Source organism: Aythya fuligula, chromosome 2, assembly GCF_009819795.1.
Source record: "Aythya fuligula isolate bAytFul2 chromosome 2, bAytFul2.pri, whole genome shotgun sequence".
Lineage (NCBI taxonomy): Eukaryota > Metazoa > Chordata > Aves > Anseriformes > Anatidae > Aythya > Aythya fuligula.
Window position 1 is genome coordinate 45,641,676 of NC_045560.1, and position 20,283 is coordinate 45,661,958.

Genomic DNA, 20,283 nt, shown 5'->3' on the forward strand with positions numbered 1-20,283 from the left:
GTACCTGCAAAAGGGATTTAGGAGCTTGCTGAGAAATGTTGCTTACCTTGTGAGCTCTAGGTAAAAGGGGGCCATGGGGCTTCTTCCTGAGCACGTAAGCCTTCTCACCCTTCCGAAGATAAAAGGTTGGATTTGACTGGCCTGAGCTGCACAGAGAAAGGTTCTAATTACTTACAGTTTCAAGTATTTGCAAATCTGCAGACTTGTAACAGAAATGGTGCAAAATTCACTGTGACAAGGCCTGAACAAAATGGCAAGACAATGAAGAATGTTTTTTTTTTGAAGTTTTCTTTCAAATATAGTCTTAAAAAGATGCAAGTAACAGCCCACAAAATCAGAAGTCAGAGGTTGTATCCATACCTAAAAGAAAAATGTCTTCTTTCACTGTAGAGAAGTCAAAGATATTCAATTTTTCCTCCTGCAAAACGTAAACAGCATTTACCTCTCTACCCTAAATAGATAGCATTAATGTGTTAAAGGTTTCAAGCAGAATTCATACTTGCTCATTACTGTATTGTTCCTTGGTGAGCTCTATTTTTAACAACATAATCATAGAAAAAGCTTTTCAAATCATTGATGGATTCTAGCACCAAACCCACTGCAGGCAGGCCTGATCATCTGTTCTCATCCATGTCCTATGCTTAGGAAACTGCCTACAGCAACTGTGAAGTCCTGAAGAATGAACACTGCAGTGACAAGGAAAGCACACACTTCTATCAAATGCCTATGTAAAAGAAAACAACCTAGTTAAAATGTTTGTGACACCTTGTCCATCAGATCCTAATCAAGCTCATCGATCCTCATTTTTCTCAGTGCTCTGAACTCATCTTCATGCCACCCCCTCCTTGTTCTGGATCATTTTCAGGACCTATTCTAACTTAGACCAATAAAAGATTAGAGAACTATTGGAAAATTAAAATCAAGTGAATGTTTGCCCTCGTGTTTCCCTGGACATTTCTACTCTCCAGGAGCCTGTTAGGGGGTAGAGTACAAAACGGCTCAACAGGTGTACTGCACAGACAGATACCAAATACAGGGCACAAAAGAGATTCAGACTGGCTGGAGCCTTTAGGTGCAACCACAAGAAAAATAACACAACAAAATCATTTAGAATGGCTTTTCTTTTTTTTTTTTTTATTTTTAGATTTTACTATTAGCTATTCTCATTAGGCCCCTCCCAAAGTCTCGATTGCAGTACCCGTGAAAATTAGGGTATAGGTAAGGATTCGGTGGGTGTTTTGTATATGCATTAGAAGACGATAAAAACTTGTCTACCTTATCTTAGAGACAGCTGCAGGTGGACTGTTTGAGGACGTGTTTACAGTGGAATTAACGCGGTGTGGGGTTTTTGAGCTTATCTTTTTAACATTTAGCTCCGGATCTGAAGTCACACCACTATGCAGAACCCAAACGAGCCGGAGCTCCCGTGAAGACGCATTTTGGAGCCCAGGGGTGGCACCCCACCAGCGCAAGGCTTATTTTAAGGACTAATAAGAGCCTCCGGGAGCAGGTCTGAGGGGCACGGGGGGGGCTCGCCCGGCGCCACAGCGCTCCCAGCCCGCTCCCCGCGCCGAGCTTTGCCCCCAGAGCCGCCCGCAGCTCGCCAACGGGGACGAGGCGAGAGGCTGCCCCTCACCTGTACTGCCTGACGGCCAGAGCCCCCTCGGGCTGCTGCGGGAAGCCGGCCAGGCGGCGGCACAGGAGCCGCTCCAGCCGGCAGGCGTCGAAGCGGTGCTGCCGCCTCACCTCGCTGGTGCCCGGCTCCGCCGCCATCTCGGGCAGCTGCGCCGCCGGCGTACGCTGCGCAACTGGCGGAGCGGAGCGGCCCCGCTCTCGCCTCCTCGCCGTCCACGCTACGCAAATCACGGAGCGGCCCCGCTACGCAAATCGCGGAGCGCTGATTGCACTCAAGCTACGCAGATTGCGGAGAGCGAATTGCGCTCCCGCTACGCAAATCACGGAGCGGCCCCGCCCGGCGTTGCTGCGGCAACCGCTGCCTGCCGGGTCCGTCAGGGAAACCCTTCCCCCCGCCGCGACTCCGCGTTCCGGCCTCCCCCTCCCTCGGTCCTTCTGCTACCGGCAGCGCCTCCCATGGCGTTTTTCCTTTCCCCCCACACCGCTCCGTGCCCCGGGGCTCCAGCAGAGCCCTCCCGTTCCTCGCTGCCCGCCGCGGGCTGCCCCGGCGCGGTGGGAACGCTCGCTGAGGCGGCGGGAGGCGGGGGGGGCGGGCGGCCGGGGGGGCACCGGCGGAAGCGCTGAGGGCCCCGACGTGGCGCGGGGATGGCGGAGCTGCGGCGGCTGCAGCGGCGGCTGCGGGAGCTGGAGGAGGAGCTGGCCCGGGAGAGGGGCGGCCGGGGGGCGCCCAGGCCACGCATCGAGGCCATGAGCGCCGAGGTGACGGACTCCAACCCCTACAGGTGCGGCCCCGGGGGTGAGGGGGGCCCTAAGGGGGTGCTGAGGGGGGAGGTGGTTGTGGGGGGGGGTGGGGGGAGCCGGAGGGCTGTGAAAGCCCTGAGCGGTTCTGGGGGGCTGGTTTCAGGAAAAAAAAAAAAAAAAAAAAAAAGTTTTTCAGAAAGAAGTTTTCACTGATCTGTTGACATATGGTTCGTTAAAGTGGAGGCTTTCCTCTTTTAGATCTGAGATTCGTTTCCTGAAATAGTTACAGACCCTCTCTGACTCATTAATCTTACTCATACCGACAGAATAAGCATGTAATTTTTTTCAGGGTCAGCACTTAATTCCTTATCCTAATAGGAAAGCGTCTACTCCCTCATTCAGACCCTATCCAGCTGGCAATCGCTACTGCACTGAAAACAGCAGGCTTGAGTTTGCTGCATTGCCAGCTGTTTGTTTTTTTTTTTTTAAGCAACAACTTTTAGATGTCCAAAAAGCAAAATTGTTATTAGAAAGAGCGTTTTCTGCATAACATTGCTGTTTTTCTTTGTAGTCGCTTGATGGCACTGAAAAGAATGGGAATCGTCCAAGATTATGAGGTAGGTTTGTATCTGCGTTAAAACAGCCCCGTATTTTCTCCTCTCCCCACCCGCTCTGGACCTGTGAGGATCACCCTTGACGTGCTGATCCGTACCTTATTTCTTTCCGCAGAAAATCCGTACCTTTACAGTTGCAGTAGTAGGTGTTGGCGGAGTTGGCAGCGTGACTGCTGAAATGTTGACAAGGTGTGGCATTGGTAAGGTAATATAAGTTTTCTTCTTCTACTTCATTATAGCAGATGGACTAGTCTTTATAGAGAGTTTTCTTCAGTTTCCCTCAGTTGATTTTGCCCGAATAAATGTACTGTGAAGAAAACACTCAGAAAAAGCACTTCAGTAAAATTGCAAATGAAGAGTCTGCATTGTTCTTATGTTAGCAAAATTGATCTATCTGGGACTTGATCTTCTGTCACGTGAACTGTTCTTGTTCAGATGCTTCTCTTCTCTGTGCTCAGTATGAATCCATCTATTTAATAACCATACTGGATTACTGCAACAGGAAGATAAAATGAGGAAAAAAGAGGAGGTAGCTCACATAGAAGATTAAATCCTATATTATGAGAACAAGTTGATATTCAAGAAATTGTGCTGCAGTAGATGTCAGACATTTTTACCACAAAAATCAGTTCATGATGTGACAGAAGTAAAAATTTAGCAGACTTAATAATAATGTGTGTATAGATAGCAAAAACCTACTGAGTCAACAGGCTTTCCTTTAAAAGGAGGAATTTGGGGAATGGTTTAGATGTTTGCATTTCCAGGCTGAACCTCACCATTTACTCTTGGAACTTAAAAAGTTTCTTAATACAGAGGTGATGCAATTTTTGTGTTGCAAAGTTTGTTCTCCCTTCCTCTGAAGGAGAATTTCCTGTAGATCAGCATCTTTTACTTAGGATGTCGGGCTATTGAATCAGAATTTGTAATAATCAACATACCTGTGTAATCCGTAGGTATTTTAAGTTAATTGCTTTTGAAGAACAAGTGAAAAAAACGACACATTTTAGCTAATGTCATAATGGCAAGTAGGAATGTGAGAGAGGTGTTAATGTCCGTGTTGATAGTATGCTGAATATTTTTAGTTCAGATCAAATGAGCAAGTTCAAATTGCTGCTTTTTAAAAAACAAACAACAGCAGTTTTTGTGACTTCATAAATCATTTCCTGGTGACTGGCAGCTAGAATTCAGTCTTTCACATTTACAGTATCGGTAACTTTTACATATGAAATGAGTTGAACTGGAGGGTGTCATTTATTTGAGTGTGTGTTGTTGTTGTTGTTTTTATAATTTTCTGTTTAAAATGGTTTGCTATAGTGCTCTGTTTGCCAAGCATTTGGAGATTCACATGTTAATGCAATTTTTATTGTAGCTTCTTCTGTTTGATTATGACAAAGTGGAACTGGCAAACATGAACAGACTCTTCTTCCAACCTCATCAAGCTGGATTAAGTAAAGTGCAAGCAGCAGAGGATACCTTGAGGTATGACTTACAGAAGTGGGTATGCAGTGCATTTATCCGGGATGCTGCTACAGAAAAATGTTCAACTCTTAATCACTTGCAAGGTAGCAAGCTCTAATTTAGACATTTGTATCCTGCCCAGAGCCTTAATGTGAATCTACTTTCACATATAGCTAATTTTACTGAGAAGTTTGATATAAACTATACTGCTTCAGGATCTTGGAGGGCGGGGTTGTTGTTTGGCTGCTTTAGTTTTCTTTTTTCTCATCATCAAATTGTGAACTTTTGACAAATCTGAGTGCATTTCTGCCCTTGGACTGGAAGCTTAAGACTGTAGCAGCACTCGTGAAGTTAGGGAGTGAAATGCAAATTATTGTCTTTATTGACATTGACTCATTTTGTTTCCTCTATTAGGAATATTAATCCTGATGTTCAGTTTGAAGTACATAACTACAACATCACAACACTGGACAACTTTGAACATTTCATGGATAGAATAAGGTAAAAAATTTTCAACAAAAGCAAATGGCTAACTTCTGATACGTAGTTCTAAATACAGCATCACATTTTTATTTATTTTTCTTATTTAACAACTGCTAACTGAAAACTGGTGGGAAATACATATGTATGCAGACACTTCTGCCTAGACCTTTTCTCTAGATGGCATTTATTTTTAATGTTCCATAGCTCTATTTTGTATTAATACCTCTTTTGACCTCTAACCAAAGCTGGCTTTTCCCATAGCAGAGAACAGATCAGGTCATACTTTGACTGCTCTGGGATATTTTCACTTATGCTTTTGCTGTGGATTAACCCAGCTGGCAGCTCAGCACCAAACAGCTGTTTGCTCAGTCCATACCCCTCCTCTGCCCCCAGTGGGATGGGGGAGACAATCAGAGGTGGGGGAAAAAGTAAAAGCTTGTGGGTTGAGATAAAGACAGTTTAGTAGGACAGGAAGAGAGATAATATTAATGTGTACGAAGCAAGTGATGCTGCTCATCACCCGCTGACCAACGCCCACTCTGTCCCCAAGCAGTTCTTCCTCCCCCCCCACCCTGGCCAGCCAGCCCATGTTAATTGCTGAACACGACCCCATAGGGTATGGGACATGGCTCTGGCCAGTTTGGGCCAGCTGTCCTGGCTGCGTCCCCTCCCAGCTCCTGGTGCACCCGCAGCCTCCTGGCTGGCAGGGCGGTGTGGGCAGCTGGAACGGCTTTGGCGCTGCGACAACTAAAAGAGCGGTGTGTTGTCAGCATCACTGTCATCTGAAATCCAGAACCCAGCTCCATACCAGCTACTGGGAAGACAACAAGCTGAAACCAGGACAGCCTCGTGCACCTCCCAGTGTTCTTCTACCATCTCCTCAAAAGCATCCCGGAGTGCACGTTTTACAGAATCCCGCTTCTGACAACAACGAAGTTCATGCCGTGACCTTCCAAAAGGTTGAGCCCTTCAGGGATGCCCGCCTGCCTGCGGGTGTGGAGAGACGGCAAGTGGGAGTTGGTAGGGTGCTGCGATACACGGAGGCTTTCTTTGCTGAAAAGTTCTCGTTATTACACATGGCCACAAACCACCACTGGGCAAGATCCTGTGATTCAAGGCAAGCGTGGAGAGAGGTGTCAGGCTAATTAAGAAAAGCCATCTTGGAAGAGACCAAACCCAGGAGTGGGCCCGAGGGTGGGCACCAAGGAGTCAAGAACAAAGTGTCACTGCAAAGACGTGAGGCTCCCATCAGAGTTCAGAGTCAGCCGGGAATCCCCAGCACAGGTTCACTGGATTTAGGATGTCATGTAGGCAAGAACAATTTGTGCAGCACAAGAAGTTCTGAGGGGGAGAGGCGCTCCATTTAGGGTCGAGAAGGAGTCCTTTTTCTGTTAAGAGAGACGGAAGAGAGCAGAGGACACCACCTCCTCAGAGCAGCCAAAAGCTGCTGCTAATTTCTGTGTTTCACCTGAGACGAGCGATAGACACCGATGCTTCCTAGTCTCTGGGAATGGCACCCTTCCCAGAGCCGTTCCTCCTTCTCAGACAGCCCATTGCTCTTGTAGTTCCCTGCTTTTGCCCTTGGTGGTGGCACCTGGAGACAGCCTCTGGTTCCTAGGTACCCTTAGGCTGCACTTGCAGGAGGCCAGCAGCGCCTTCCAGGGATACTGCAGGTTGCCAGGCCCGGTTCCGCAGCTGGCAGGCATTCTCTGCTGCCAGGCTTTTAGGAGACTTTTGCTGTCAGCCTTTTTTCCAGTCGGGCCAGATCACCTTTGTGGCTGCTCCTGTCCCAAACACTTCCCATTCCCATGATGACTTCCCATCCCCCAAATGACTTCTCACCCCCACGTCTCACTCACGGACCCGCCACCCACAGCCATTCCCCATCAGGAGCAGACATCCCCAAACCAATTCATGGCGGGGACAGCAGGGGAGGGCTGTGTCCAGCCCCCCCTAACCCCCCCAGTTAACCGATGCAGGAAGAAGTGCAGGCAGAGGCTTTGCAGGGTGGAAGAGTGGTAATTTATTCTTCCTGGGGGAATCGTGGCTGCCACCCCCAGCCCGTCCCCAGGCGAGGCCCGGCCGCCTGCTCAGGCGGGGGGCCCGGCCTGCCGGCCCGCGTGGTCCCCATGTCCCGGCTCCTCCTGCCGCACCCTGTGCAGCCAGGATGTGTCCCCGACGTCGGCGTCCTGCGGGGAGCGTGGCAGTCTGCGCCCGACCTGCCCCGCGTGCCACGAGAAGCTTCTCTCAAGGCCACGCTCCGTGGAGGGGCTGCGCGCCCTGCGCCGGGGCGAGACGCTGCGGGAGCGGTAGTTGGAGGGGCTCCTCTGCCCCTGCCCCCGCTGCTGCTGCTGCCGCCGCCCCAGCCGCGCGTTCCGCTGGAACCTTCCGCGGGGTCTTCGGGCCAGGCGCACCACTGCAACGATGGGCCCGCGGCACATCGGGCAGGTGTTTCTTGCCTCCGCCCAGACGTGGATGCACTCCAGGCAAAAGGAGTGCCTGCAGGGGTCCACACGAGCTGCGCTGGACAGCGGGCCCAGGCAGATGGGGCACATCTCGTCCCCGGGGGCCTCCTCGGGCTGCTCCTGCCGCCAGCTCATGGTTCCGGCAGCTTCCGGGACGTGCAGATGGTCGTCCTGTGGGGGAGGCTGCCCTGGTGTTGGGCGTTCAGCAGCAGCCCGGGGTCTTCAGCACCTCGATGTCTCGCGGGTCGCCGGCAGGACCTCAACGCCTCACGTGCCACCAGGAGGACAACTACAGAGAGAAGCAGGAAGAAAATGTTGTATCAGCAAGCAGACATTAGCTTTCTAGGTTCTACCAAGTTGTCTAGAGTGCTGTAGCTGTCAGCAGTGTGTATATGGATTGCAAACATTGCTACTAGAACGGCAAATATGCTTATGATCGGTTATACTTAGCAAGACTACGCTGACTAGGCCAGATGAGGCACGTGGATGTCTATAGGTGTGAGAGCATTACCGAAGGCCCTTGATGGCTTGCGTGCAACAACAATGGCTTCGCGTATGCCTACAGCAATAGCTCCGCCCGTCTCTCTCTTTCCAGCCGTGGAGACTCGAGCACTCGCCTACCACCAGCTGGACTGGCCGCAGGCGCCCCGTGCAGGGCATTTATAGGCAGCCCCCTTCTGTGAGGCCATAAATGACATCAGCAGGGTTTGGGGTGTCCTCACAGAACGGGGCTGCCTATAAATGCCCTGCGCAGGGCGCCTGCGGCCAGTCCGGCTGGTGGTAGGCGAGTGTTCGAGTCTCCACGGCTGGAAAGAGAGAGAGAGGCGGAGCTAGTGCTATAGGCATACGCGAAGCCATTGTTGTTGCACGCAAGCCATCAAGGGCCTTCGGTAATGCTCTCACACCTATAGACATCCATGTACCTCATCTGGCCTCAGCATAGTCTCTGTTTGCAATCCATATATACACTGCTGACAGCTACAGCACTCTAGACAACTTGGTAGAACCTAGAAAGCGAATGTCTGCTTGCTGATACAACATTTTCTTCCTGCTTCTCTCTGCAGTAGTCCTCCTGGTGGCGACGCTGGTGGCACGTGAGGCGTTGAGGTCCTGCCGGCGACCCGCGAGACATCGAGGTGCTGAAGACCCCGGGCTGCTGCTGAGCGCCCAGCACCAGGGCAGCCTCCCCCACAGGACGACCGGTTCCACGTCGCGGAAGCTGCCGGAACCATGAGCCGGCGGCAGGAGCAGCCCGAGGAGGCCCCCGGGGACGAGATGTGCCCCATCTGCCTGGGCCCGCTGTCCAGCGCAGCTCGCGTGGACCCCTGCAGGCACTCCTTTTGCCTGGAGTGCATCCACGTCTGGGCGGAGGCAAGAAACACCTGCCCGATGTGCCGCGGGCCCATTGTAGCAGTGGTGCGCCTGGCCCGAAGACCCCGCGGAAGGTTCCAGCGCAACGCGCGGCTGGGGCGGCGGCAGCAGCAGCAGCGGGGGCAGGGGCAGAGGAGCCCCTCCATCTACCGCTCCCGCAGCGTCTCGCCCCGGCGCAGGGCGCGCAGCCCCTCCACGGAGCGCAGACTTGAGAGAAGCTTCTCGTGGCACGCGGGGCAGGTCGGGCGCAGACTGCCACGCTCCCCGCAGGACGCCGACGTCGGGGACACATCCTGGCTGCACAGGGTGCGGCAGGAGGAGCCGGGACACGGGGACCACGCGGGCCGGCAGGCCGGGCCCCCCGCCTGAGCAGGCGGCCGGGCCTCACCTGGGGACGGGCTGGGGGTGGCAGCCACGATTCCCCCAGGAAGAATAAATTACCACTCTTCCACCCTGCAAAGCCTCTGCCTGCACTTCTTCCTGCATCGGTTAACTGGGGGGGTTAGGGGGGGCTGGACACAGCCCTCCCCTGCTGTCCCCGCCATGAATTGGTTTGGGGATGTCTGCTCCTGATGGGGAATGGCTGCGGGTGGCGGGTCCGTGAGTGAGATGTGGGGGTTAGAAGTCATTTGGGGGATGGGAAGTCAACATGGGAGTGCGAAGGTGTAGGGGACAGGAGCAGCCCAAAAGTTCAAATTGCTCGGTTGTTGTATCGGCCTCACGTGATAAGAAGATTGAGCTCTATGCACAAAATCCAGGCTGAGGAAGGAACATGGTGCCCAAAGTAGAACTTAATTAAATTAGCTGAGTTTTTCAAAGACTGAAAGTGCTGAAGCAGTTAAACAATGACTGAGCATGTGCAAAACAGAAAGAAGTACGAGATGAAGAAGACGATGAGCCTTCATCAGAAAGCCCCGAAGTGCAACCACCAGAGGTTACCTGACCTGCAAGGGCAGGAGGGACAATATGATAATTAGTTCTGAGAAACCGTTAGCATAAATCCTGCCTTTTCTTGTGAACTGCATAAATATGGATATCCCCGTCCCATAAATAAGTACTCCTTGTCTTGCTTAGCTGTACGTGTTGGGTGGAATTATCCCCCACATACCCAGTGTTGTTCATAAAGAATACCTACTTCCTAATTCTCCCAAAGGAGTCTTGGAAAGTGACACTGCTTTTTGCGTTCCACCATTGATGAGGACACATCAAGAAACTGAGGAACAACTTTCCACCTGGGAAGGTGGAAATTGGCCAGGGACAGTGGGAATAGGCATGAGAAACCTAGGATTGTTTAGAGAAAATCAGGAGCACCGCAACCTCTTGGCTGTCTCAGGTGGAAGACAGAATTGAGCAGTACCTCCCTTGTTACGTGGTGGCATCCTACGCCATCTTCTGTGTCAGTGCTATAAAAGGGCCCTGTTTTTTACCCAGAAGGAAGCTCCCAGAAGAGCTGGGGATGGAAGGGACCTCTGGAGGTCATCTGCTCCAAGCCCCCTTCTGAAGCAGGGCCACCTAGAGCTGTACGGCCGCTGGGCACCGCTGACCAGAGCCTGGCTCCGTTTTCTTTGCATCTGCTCTTTGGGGATGTCCAGACACTGCTACGATCCCGCTGAGCCTTCTCTCCTCCAGGATGAATGCACGGTGACGCACAATGCAATTGCTCGCTGCCCACTGAGTGATGATGCCCAGACAGACCCCGCGCGGTGGCAGCCACACTCTGACCAACCTGCTCAGTCCCAATCTTCAGCACGACCCCGTAGGGTATGGGACATGGCTCTGGCCAGTTTGGGCCAGCTGTCCTGGCTGCGTCCCCTCCCAGCTCCTGGTGCACCCGCAGCCTCCTGGCTGGCAGGGCGGTGTGGGCAGCTGGAACGGCTTTGGCGCTGCGACAACTAAAAGGTCGGTGTGTTGTCAGCATCACTGTCATCCGAAATCCAGAACCCAGCTCCATACCCGCTCTTATGAGGAAAATTAACCCTCTCCGAGACAAATCCAGGACAATTTTATAATAAGAAGAAAGAAAATACTTCTTAGGGAATCTCATAGATAAATTCTGAAATAACTAAATTTCAGTTGCAGATATGTTCTACAAAGATGCAAATTTCCTAATGTTTTTTACTATGGGTGTACACTATATAAACATTATATTAATCTAAAATGCTCTTGTATTTACATGTAAATCCCAGCCTCAGTTTACAGCTATTTCTGCTGTAGATCTAAGATGCTAATTTTATCCTGGTTTGATTGCACGTGTTTTGTTCAAAGGGTAACTAGCTAATCTGCTATATTGAACTTCAGAGGGCAGACTTTGACCTTTTCAGGTAACTTATTGCAGGGCTCCCTTGGGAGTCACTCCTGAAGGGCAAATGAGTCCAGGAAGCCTGGACGCTCCTCAGGACAGAAATCTTAAAGGCCCAGGAGCAGGCTGTTCCTGAGTCCTGTCAGGTGAGCTAGAGAGAAAGGCGACCAGCATGGATGAACCAGGAACTTCTGTTGAGACTCCAGAAGAAGAGAGTCTACGTCCACTGGAAGATTGGGCAGGCTACTTGGGGCAACTACAAGGAAGTTGCTACGATATGCAGAGAGGAAATTAGAAAGCCAGAAGCCCAGCTTGAACTCAGATTGTCCACTGCAGTAAAAAAGAACAAGAAATCATTTTATAAATATATTAACAGCAAGAGAAGAACCAAAGAGAATTTTTATCCTTTACTTGATGAAGCAGGGAATGTGATCACTGAGGATAAGGCTGAGGTTCTCAACACCTTCTTTACACCTGTCTTTAATAGTTGGATCTGTTATCTTCAGGGTACTTTACTGCCTGACCTGGATGTCCCCTGTGATTGAGGTAGAGAATCACCCCCTGCGATCCAGGATGCAGTTAGAGACCTGCTCCTCCACCTGGAGTGTCACAAGTCCATGGGACCAGACAGGCTCCACCCTAGGGTGCTAAGGGAGTTGGTGGAGGTGATTGCCAAGCCATTTTCCACCATCTATCAGTGTTCCTGGTTGTCTGGAGAGGTCCCAGAGGATTGGAGCTTGCTGATGCTCCCATCTACAAGAAGAGTCGTAAGGAGGACCCAGGGAACTACAGGCTTGTCAGCCTGACCTTGGTTCCAGGGAAAGTTATGGAGAAAGTCATCTTGGGTGAGATCACACGGCACGCATGTGGCATCCAGGGGATCAGGCCCAGCCATCTGGGGTTCACAAAAGGCAGGTCATGCTTGTCCAACCTCATCTCCTGCTGTGATCGTCTGACCAGACTGGTAGATGAGGGAAAGGCTGTTGTAGTCTACTTAGACTTCAGCAAAGCCTTTGACACGGTCTCCCACAGTATTCTCCTGGGGAAACTGGCTGCCCGTGGCCTGGACAGGTACACTCTTCTTGGGTAAAGAACTGGCTGGAGGGCTGTGCCCAGCAGCTAGCGGTTAATGGAGTTAAGTCCAGCTGGCCTCCTGTTACAATTGATGTCCCCCAGGGCTCGGTACTGGGGCCTCTCTTGTTTAGTATCTTTATTGATGACCTGGATGAGGGGATTGAGCGTATCCTCAGTAAGTTTGTAGATGACACCAAATTGGGAGGTAGTGTCAATCTGCCTGAGGGTAGGGTGGCCTTTCAGAGGGATCTGGAGAGGCTGGATTGCTGGGCTGAAGCTAATGGGTTGAGGTTTAGCAAGGCCAAGGGCCGGGTCCTGCATTTTGGCCACAACGACCCCATGCAGTGCTACAGGATTGGGGCAGAGTGGCTAGAAGACTGTGAATAGGAAAGGGACCTGGGACTGTTGATCGATGCTTGGCTGAACATGATCCAGCAGTGTGCCCAGGCGGCCAAGAAGGCCAACGGCATCCTGGCTTGTATCAGGAATAGTGCAGCCAGCAGGAGCAGGGAGGTGATCGTCCCCCCTGTACTCTGCTCTGGTGAGGCCGCACCTCGAGTGCTGTGCAGGCCCCTCACTACAAGGACGACATTGAGGCCCTGGAGCGTGTCCAGAGAAGGGCAACAAAACTGGTGAGGGGCCTGGAACACAAGTCCTGTGAGGACCAGCTGAGGGAACTGGGGGTGTTTAGTCTGGAGAAGAGGAGGCTCAGGGCAGACCTCATTGCACTCTACAACTTCCTGAAGGGAGACTGTGATGAGGAGGGAGTCAGCGTCTTCTCCCAGATAACTAATGATAGGAGTCAAGGAAATGGCCAGAAGTTGCGCCTGGGGAGATTTAGATTAGATAGCAGGAAAAACTTTTTCTCTCAAAGAGTGGTCAGGCACTAGAACAGCCTGCCCAGGGAGGTGGTGGAGTCACTATCCCTCATGGTGTTCAAGAAACGCCTGGACAAGGTGCTACGAGATATGATTTAGTAGCTTAGCGGGTAGTATTGGTGATGGGAGGATGGTTGGACTAGATCTTGGAGGTCCTTTGCAACCTTGTGTTTCTATGATGCCGTGATTCTAAATATACTTCCCATGTGCTTCTGTACTTTAAAGAAAGATGTTGATTGCTGTGTTAGTGTTATGTTCTGCCAGCAATTTCATGCAAACTTCTGATACCTATTGCAGTAACGGTGCGTTAGAGGAAGGGAAGCCTGTCGATCTTGTTCTAAGCTGTGTGGACAACTTTGAAGCTCGCATGGCAATTAACACGGTAAGACCATCTACGATAGGAGCTTATGGAGGTCAATTTTCCTCTTATAAATGTTGTTAAGAATTGTGGGGACTACAGAAAAGACAGGAACCTGTCTTTTTTAGAAGACAAGAGTCTTCTAAAAAAAAAAGTTTTTCCTTGATTTAAAGAAACAGAATCTGATCTTTTACCCAGTCCTTGTAAGACAGGTTTTAAGTTTATAAATATAAAGGTTTTATGTTTATAAATATAGTTGTAGTTGTGTAAGTTACCAGCATCTTGTAGCTAGAAAAAGGATTGTGTTTTAAGTCCTCTCTGTATTTCCAAATCATCTTATACAAAAGCATTATCAAATCCTGCTACGTTAAATCTAACAAAATTTTTAATACTGTGTATAGCTAATTGTATACTTTATATGACCTTTTTGTATACTGAAAATGTTTTAAGGCTGTGTACCTAATCATACTGTTTTTCTTTACAGCTGCAGTCAATGCAGGGTGTATGCCAAATGCATGTTTTCTGTTATCCTTCAGCTAACTTAATATGCAAATTGTGTGCACTGAACATACACAGATAGGCTGGATCTGGGCCTCTAAAAGCATGCCATTATAAGTAGTTTTTGCTATTAGGTTCTCTAGTGTGGGTAACTAGATTTCTAACGCCTGTATTTGTTCAAAACTCTCAGGTCCCCAGGAAATTACTAAGGCCTAGCTTCATGAAAACAAATTTAATTTGTCGTTTCACTCTTGATAAACAATTTCTGTTCTACCTTTTCATCTTCTTTCCAATCATAGACTTTCTGTCTTAAGCCAGGAAGGTCAATGTGTTTAATCATTCTCAATTTACTACTTATTTTATTCGTTAAACTTCTACAGTGCTGATTGATGTGTGTATCTTTGTGTTTATAAGGCCTGCAATGAACTTGGACAAATCTGGATGGAATCTGGAGTGAGTGAAAATGCAGTGTCAGGACATATACAGCTTATCATACCTGGTGAATCCGCTTGTTTTGCGGTATGTGCAGCTCAGCTGAATTGCTGGTTCATCTTTCTTATAAGCTGGGACCTTTGTTTAAACTGAATTTCTTTATTTCCTTTCAGTGTGCTCCTCCACTTGTAGTTGCTGCAAATATTGATGAGAAAACGTTAAAACGAGAAGGAGTTTGTGCAGCTAGTCTTCCTACAACTATGGGTGTTGTGGCAGGAATTCTTGTACAAAATGTTCTCAAGTAAGTGTCTGGGTTGGTCCTATGCAATGCACAGCACCATAAGAGAGAGAAACCTGAAGGAACCTTTCACAGTGACGGGTTTGGTTCTTTTTATGTGCTTGTGGCTTACCTCCTAAAGGTATTAGTATCATCAGACATGGCTGATGCACACAGTGTTTGACTCATTTTGTGTAAGTGCTGTTTTTAGTAGAACTCTTCAGGGGCAAGGAAAAGTCTTTAGAGTTTTCCTACGATTTTTTCTTGCTCTGTGTACACACACATGTTTTTATTTATTTTCCTTATTTTGGTATTTAAACAAGCTTCAATTTAACATCATTGAGCAGCTGTAAACAAAAATGTTAGAGGACTAACTACAATCTTTGACATTCTTACATGGGTGAAGAAGAAATAATTTATCGTGCAATATTCATATCCTAGAAATGAGGTGAATTTAAAAGGTACTGTCACTTGACTACAGCTACTAAGAACTGCAGGTATCAGCAGAGAAAATTTTTGAATGGCTTCACAATTGTTTTCAAGATGATGCACCATCTTTCCCCAGCATCTTTTTAGCAAAACTTGCCAACTTTGTTCAGCATAACAAGCTTTTTTGGGGTTTTCTTCAATTGCCTGTTTAAACTTCAAAAATAACTGTATGCGGTATTATAATTTAAGCTTTTATAATTTTTATAATTTAATCATATTTATGCTTCGAGAATAAGATCTTATTTAGACAAGCCTTAGCTTGCTTTTATCGGTTGTCCAGAAAATTCATACCTATGAACAATGAAGTTCCATTTTTCAGCTGTGCAGCAAGAGGCATTACATAAAATTGCACCCCAGCAGATGTTTTTCTGTAATGAAGAATGCAACCTTGCAGCTTAATTTAAATCTTTATTTTCATTGCAAATATGACCCTACGTAAAGACAATTAAACAGGTTCTGATCGGTTAAAAATTCTGCCTCTGAAATACAGAGCACCTGAGTGTTTCAAGCAATGAATTAAGGCACAGGAGAAAGCTGCTTACATACCGCTCTAGACATATTTATTTCTGAGACACTGGGTCACACACTTACACCACAAGAGGACCAGGCTCTGGTTGATGAAGTTACACTGTTGTCAGGTGACTACACCTTATTTTAAGACAACTATAGTGATTTTTTACAACTCCGCTGGTCACAGGTATGTAAGTGTACTCTAAAAGTTCTTTGTTACATTTGTAGCTGTGCGTAAGGACCTGGTTTCTCTATTTGTGTTCCTAGGTATCTTTTAAATTTTGGTACTGTGAGTTATTATCTTGGTTACAATGCGATGCAGGATTTCTTTCCAACTATGGCGATGAAGCCAAACCCACAATGCAGTGACCAAAATTGCAGGAAACAGCAGGAAATTTATAAGGTAAAATTATTTTTTTTTTTCCTTTCTTACACTCTTAAGAACAAAACAAGCTACGGATCTGTAGTAAAAGAAGACCTTCAGCATTGCTCCAAATTTTTAGCAGCCTTGTCTGCAGATGATTGCATGCTTTTTACAAACATAGTACTTCAAGATGTTTCCTTTAAGATAACTGGCATCTTTGTTCAGTGGATTGAGTGCACCCTCAGCAAGTTTGCTGATGACACCAAGCTATGTGGTGTGGTTGACACACAGAAAGGAAGGGCTGCCATCCAGAGGGACCTGGAAAGGCTTGAGAGGTGGCCCTGTGCAAACCTCATGAGGCCAAGTGCAAGGTCCTGCACCTGGGCCAGGGGCTGGAAGTAGGTCTTTAAGGTGCTTTCCAACCTGAACTATTTGATGATTCTATTAACATTTAAAAAGGTAGACATAAAAGTTTGCATGCAGTTATATCAGTTGTTTTTGTTTGTTTGTTTGTTTTTCCCCTGTAATAATTGCTCAACCTTTCTGGCAGTCATATATTGTTGAGTGGTAATGGTCTTTTTTAATTTGCAGGCATTTTGTCTTTTTATGCCTAACAAACTTCTAAACAGTGACTGTGTATCTCATTCAAACCTAATATTTATACTTTGTAATATTTAGGTTTGATCCATCCTGTTGTTAAAAATCGGACTGCTACATATTCTGTGTGTCTTTTTTTTTTTCTTCAGAAAAAGGTAGCTGCACAACCAAAACAAGAAGTGACTGAGCAGGAAGAAGAAATAGTACATGAAGACAATGACTGGGGTAGGTACGCAGATGGAGACTAACTGAAGCTTGGTATTGGGAACACCATTTAAATTATTTGTTTTGGGTGAACACACTGTAGACCTCTTGTACATCTTATTTTTGGAGCTTACGTTGTTTAATTACTGCCAACGTTTTTCACAGCTTTGGACAGTAATGCTAAAACAAATTGATCTAGTTTTAATATGATTAGCAAGTTTTAGTTTCAACTATTTAACGTTTGAATAAAATATTTAGCTACCCTTATCTGTAAGTTAGGTATATGGAAGTGTTTTATATATGGTAAAGGGAAAATGTAGCATTGATAATGGGAATTAAGTAGTTGAAATCAAAGGTCTTTACTTTTTTTTTCTATTTCAAAAAAGTTGCTGCAGTTTTTTTTCTTGTTATAATGTGGTGATTATTAAAGAACTCTGCTAATAAAGTTTTCAATTCCTTTTAATGCAAAGGGATCGAATTAGTATCAGAAACTTCAGAAGATGAGCTGAAGGCTGCTTCTGGTCCAGTACCTGATCTTCCTGAGGGAATTACTGTAGCATATACTATACCAAACAAGGTAATATATTTATTATTTACAAACATGCTACCTTTATTAATAAGTCTTACACATTAAATTTATGAGACTGGCTGCTCTGGTTTTCCGTCAAACCTTAAAATAAAGGTTAATAAAATAAACCTTAACGCCAGTAAAACTGAACCTCAGCACATCCAACTGGTGTCTTCTGTGGTCCAGTTCTGTGTTTCTGTGAAATGTATCACTTCAAACATAGATGTTAATGTCAATGTGGTTTTGAGGAGTCAGGAGTGAATTTCGGTGGGGGGGAAAGGAGGAGGTGCAGGGAAGGCAAGGAAATACAAATTTCTCAGTTAATATTTTGACAACTAGTACTTTAAGATATTTACCTTTTTTTAAGTATGTGTAGTCAAAGTGCAGTTAGTACACCTGGGGAACACAGAATCTCTCCAGAACACTCAAATTTCCAGTCAGAATAGAGTTTCCAATTTGTAGACCAGTTTGCTGTAAATCAGTTGAGTGCTGTAATTTGACTGCTTGGTTTTGGGGAAGCGTGGCATACCTGCAATAAAGCTTACTTTACATGTGGAGGTTATTTTGTGTGCTACTTCTGCTGCTGACCTCTTTTTCCTCTTACTACTAGGAAGAGAATCCAGTAGCTGAAGAAACAGTGGCTGAATCTGAAGAAAGCCTGGAAGAACTCATGGCCAAAATGCGAAACCTGTAGCAAAACAAATACTAACTACAAACTTGGGAGTTTGGATTGACATCAAATCATGAGTGGACTTTTTTTTTTCTCCTCCAATGAAGCTTATCTGTACATATCTGATTAAATGGAACTGTTACAGAGGTGGGAAGCAGACAGACTTAACCTTGTTTATGTTCTGTTGTACATTCTCATCTTTAAGCTACTGTAAGTTTTAGTTTCTCAGCATTGCTGAGTGCAGGTAATCAATGGAAATTTAGAGAGGGATAAATTAATAAAAGTATGCATAGCATGTTACATGCAGAATCAGGTTATAAAAACACATAGTTTAGGACACGTGAAAGATGAAATCTGCTGGCTGGAGTGGATAGAGTAGGTCGAGAGCAGCTGACAGTGCCTCACTCATACTGCTGTTTGTTTTTCCATGCATTTGTATTAGTCGTTCAGGGGACTTTAACAGAGCCTTTGCATGGATTGTGCTGTGGGTATGTTTAGTGAGTAAATGGACCTTTTCAGCCTTTTCATCAGCCTTAACTTATACAAATTTCCCTGGTTTTGTCACTTCTTTCTACTGCTTGTTCACTGTTAGCTGCCTGTATGTAATAATGCTTTCAGTATATTGCAGCCTAAGTCTTTTGTTGGTAGCTAGTCATGCTGGCAGACTGGATATACTTCAGCTGGCAGATGTTTTTCATGGCAAAATGGGTAAGAATTCCAAGTAACACTGGAATGCACAAGAGACTTTCTCTGTGAAAATCAAAATTTTGGCGGTTTTGTTGGTTTCTAAAAGATTAGCTGTAATTCTGATCTACCTCCATATGGGGGTATATTTAAATCTGAGTTTACATAGGAAAGCTTCTAAAGTTAGATGCTCTAAACATTTAGTGTTGCAGATGTCTAAGTTGAGTTGCTGATTTACTGTATTTGTCTTGTAAATAATGTTAATATGGTAGTATTAACTTTTAAATTATCCTGTGTTAAACTGACCTGTAAGTGTACAGAGTATGTAGTGCCAGTATCCTGTCCTACAGACCTGGAAATACCAACTTCAAATATTTTAACTGTTCTGGGTGTCTGATCCAGAACATCATCACTGTTTAGATGTAATTTAGAATGTAGGTTTTAGCATCTGCAATGTGATATAAATATTTATAATTTGTGTTGTTCAAAAACCTTTTTACAGCATGGTGCAGCTAACACAGAACTAGCTGATACATGTTAGTAGCCTTATCCAACCAACATAAAAAAGGGTAATATTTTGGAGGTGCTTCTGTTTCTTAGGGTAGCTTGAATGAATACTTAAAAATTTGTTTCTGATTTCTAAGCAACCGTAACAGGCTTCAAGACGCATTTCCTCCATAGCAAGCGCTAGATTATATTATTTAAACAAAAATCATCTTTGAAGTTGGTGAAGGTTTTTTTCTTGTTCTGTAAAATGGAAGGTGTTTTGTGGATTGAGTTCAGTTTTGGAGAAAACGTGTAAAAAATGAATTGTATCAAGGAAAGGGAAACAAAACGAGATCGTTATAAAGGTACATACTTGAATCAGTGTCACTAAGTCTATGTTAGCGTGATCTAAGTGTCAATTTTAGCGTTACATTTTTTTTGAGAAACTACCTTTCTGTTGGGAACAGTCAAAATGAGGCACATGTTTGATGCTGGAGATTGAGGCAACCAAATGGTTGACTCATTTCTACAACAGCTTAGTTAAACTAGACTCAACTAATTGACAGCTTTATAAGAAGCAACTGTTTACCATTTTATTTCATGTACAGTTTCATGACCAAATTAATACATTTTCATATGTACAGAATACGCAAAATGGTTTTTATGTTAATTTCAGACATTCAACTTGCATATACAAGAAAGATCTGAAGTAGAAAATACTTTGAGAAGACTGTATGTGTCAATAGTTAGAAGTATTTAGAAATAACATCAGAGCAAACAACAAAAAAAAGCAGCTTTAACAATATTTTTCCAATTAAAAAGATATTTACAACTCTAATCTGTTCTACCCATAAAATCTAATGGACAATTTATGACTTTTGTTATGAACTAAGAAATCAGGCATATTGCACTGTTTTTCTCCAGCTTTGTTTTTTGGCAATCTTGTAAACAAAGCTCTAATTTTTTACAGTGTATCATGAATGTTACTGAGATGATACGTATGATTACAACGCTATTGAAATTGAAGACTTTCTGCTTTGAGGTGTTCAAGTATTAAATAAATTGCAAAATTTGGCTTATACCAGATCTACACATTGCTTGTTTTTTTTTTTTTTTTTTGAAGTCTGT

At 45.9% G+C, this 20,283-nt stretch overlaps 2 protein-coding genes across 3 annotated transcripts in view; one reads left to right on the plus strand and one right to left on the minus strand.

The window, feature by feature from the left end:
• ACAD11 (acyl-CoA dehydrogenase family member 11) overlaps positions 1-1,773 on the minus strand; it is a 28,451-nt gene extending 26,678 nt beyond the window's left edge. The window contains exons 1-2 of the mRNA XM_032183089.1: positions 1,637-1,773; positions 47-146 (exon numbers count right to left, since the gene is read on the minus strand). Of these exons, the coding sequence (XP_032038980.1) occupies positions 47-146; positions 1,637-1,773 (237 nt within the window). The remainder of the gene's footprint in view (positions 1-46; positions 147-1,636) is intronic.
• A 487-nt stretch (positions 1,774-2,260) lies between these two features.
• UBA5 (ubiquitin like modifier activating enzyme 5) lies at positions 2,261-20,236 on the plus strand. 2 transcript variants are annotated; one of them, XM_032181261.1, is made up of 12 exons: positions 2,261-2,417; positions 2,948-2,993; positions 3,106-3,195; positions 4,360-4,469; positions 4,863-4,949; positions 13,316-13,400; positions 14,289-14,393; positions 14,480-14,607; positions 15,850-15,985; positions 16,693-16,768; positions 17,218-17,324; positions 17,926-20,236. In XM_032181261.1, exons 1-12 carry the CDS (start codon positions 2,281-2,283, stop codon positions 18,007-18,009), a joined length of 1,191 nt encoding a protein of 396 aa, XP_032037152.1. In that variant the 5' UTR covers positions 2,261-2,280; the 3' UTR covers positions 18,010-20,236. The 2 variants fall into 2 exon arrangements, with proteins under 2 accessions (XP_032037152.1, XP_032037153.1); XM_032181262.1 differs by lacking the exons at positions 2,261-2,417; positions 2,948-2,993 and having other exon boundaries at positions 3,129-3,190.
• The last annotated feature ends 47 nt before the right edge of the window (positions 20,237-20,283 follow it).

Excerpts from the sequence above, each read along its gene's own strand:
- UBA5 (XM_032181261.1), top strand. The coding sequence starts at position 2,281 with ATGGCGGAGCTGCGGCGGCTGCAGCGGCGGCTGCGGGAGCTGGAGGAG. Across the intron at positions 4,950-13,315 it reads CATTTCATGGATAGAATAAG|TAACGGTGCGTTAGAGGAAG; the intron begins GTAAAAAATTTT and ends TACCTATTGCAG. Across the intron at positions 16,769-17,217 it reads ACATGAAGACAATGACTGGG|GGATCGAATTAGTATCAGAA; the intron begins GTAGGTACGCAG and ends TTTAATGCAAAG.